Here is a 1,155-nt window from a genome sequence, read left to right as displayed (position 1 = left end):
CCCCTCCCCCAGGCCCACAGACATCCCGCCTGGGTAGCCCCTGGGAAGAGGACACTCCTAGACTCAGACCGCGTGCCCAGGTGGACCCCCCTGCACGGATGGCTACCTCACCCCCCCAACAGGGACCCTCACCTGGGCACCATCTGGGCCATGTTGGTGCAGATCAGAGACCCCCAGTCCCCGCCCTGAATATAGAATTCTTGGAAGCCCAGCCGCAGCATCAGCTTATAAAAGATCCTGGCCGTGGCCACTGAATTCAGGCCTGGTTTGAAGGGGAAGGAGAACAGAATCACAGAGAGGTCACTCCCTGGGTCCTCTTGGGCCTCCATGAAATTCCTCACCTCCCCCTCTTGCCCCAGGCTGGGGTGACAGCAGCTCACAGGAGGGGAGGAGGAGGCCTGGGGCCCCAGAGTGGTGTGGCCGGTGCCCAGCAGGCAGTGGGCCTGGCATCTGCGTGGCAGTCGGGGACGGTGAATGGACGGCCTCGCAGCGAGGGCGCGGTGGGCTCGGGCCGGCACCAGCGAGGTTCTGGGGGCCCGTGCTGCCCGTGGGCTGCCCTGGGACAGCCCAGGGCCCAGAGGCGGCCCTGCCCCGGGGCAGGGAGCTCCTGAGAGCGCAAGAGTCCAGGCCCCGAGGCCGGCACTGGCCGCTAAGGACCGCTGCTCTGCCCATCCCCCGCCTGCAGCACCCAGCAAAGCCAGAGAAGGGGCGCTGGCCATCTGGCTCCCCAGGCCCCGAGGGCAGCTGTCCCGGCTGTCTCCCCGCCTGTGGGAAGACCTGGCCCCCAGCAGCAGCCACCCCCCCGCCCCCGCCACTGTACCCTTTTTGGAAGACGCCTCCGAGAAGCCATAGCCAGGAATGCAAGGGCAGATGACTTCGAAAACATGCTCGTCGCTCAGGCCGTGCTTCCTGGGGTCAGTCAGGAGCGGGATGATCTTATAAAACTCGTAGAAGGAGCCGGGCCAGCCGTGCACCATCAGCAGGGGCTTCGGGGTGCAGCCGGACAGCGGCTGGGGCGGCTTCACGTGGATGAAGTGGATGTCCAGCCCTGGGGGACAGACCGAGTCAGCCCGCGGGGAGGGGGGAGGCCCCACAACTGGGGAGGCCCTCTGCGTGTCGGTCAGGCCCTGCGGCCCCAGAGCCCAAGCAGTGGGT

The 1,155-nt window shown here is 67.3% G+C and overlaps 1 protein-coding gene across 1 annotated transcript; it reads right to left on the bottom strand.

The window, feature by feature from the left end:
- Positions 1–109: 109 nt before the first annotated feature.
- Positions 110–1,130, bottom strand: LOC117800119 (epoxide hydrolase 1-like). The gene is made up of 2 exons (XM_034652655.1): positions 821–1,130; positions 110–262 (listed from the first exon to the last, which is right to left on the bottom strand). The coding sequence occupies exons 1-2, from the start codon at positions 975–977 to the stop codon at positions 129–131; spliced, it is 291 nt and encodes a 96-aa protein (XP_034508546.1). The 5' UTR covers positions 978–1,130; the 3' UTR covers positions 110–128.
- Between the last annotated feature and the right edge of the window lie 25 nt (positions 1,131–1,155).

The sequence above is a fragment of the Ailuropoda melanoleuca genome, unplaced genomic scaffold, assembly GCF_002007445.2.
Source record: "Ailuropoda melanoleuca isolate Jingjing unplaced genomic scaffold, ASM200744v2 unplaced-scaffold64185, whole genome shotgun sequence".
Classification (NCBI taxonomy): domain Eukaryota; kingdom Metazoa; phylum Chordata; class Mammalia; order Carnivora; family Ursidae; genus Ailuropoda; species Ailuropoda melanoleuca.
The sequence above is the reverse complement of the archived record's forward strand: the minus strand, read 5'-3'. Positions and strand labels throughout refer to the sequence as shown.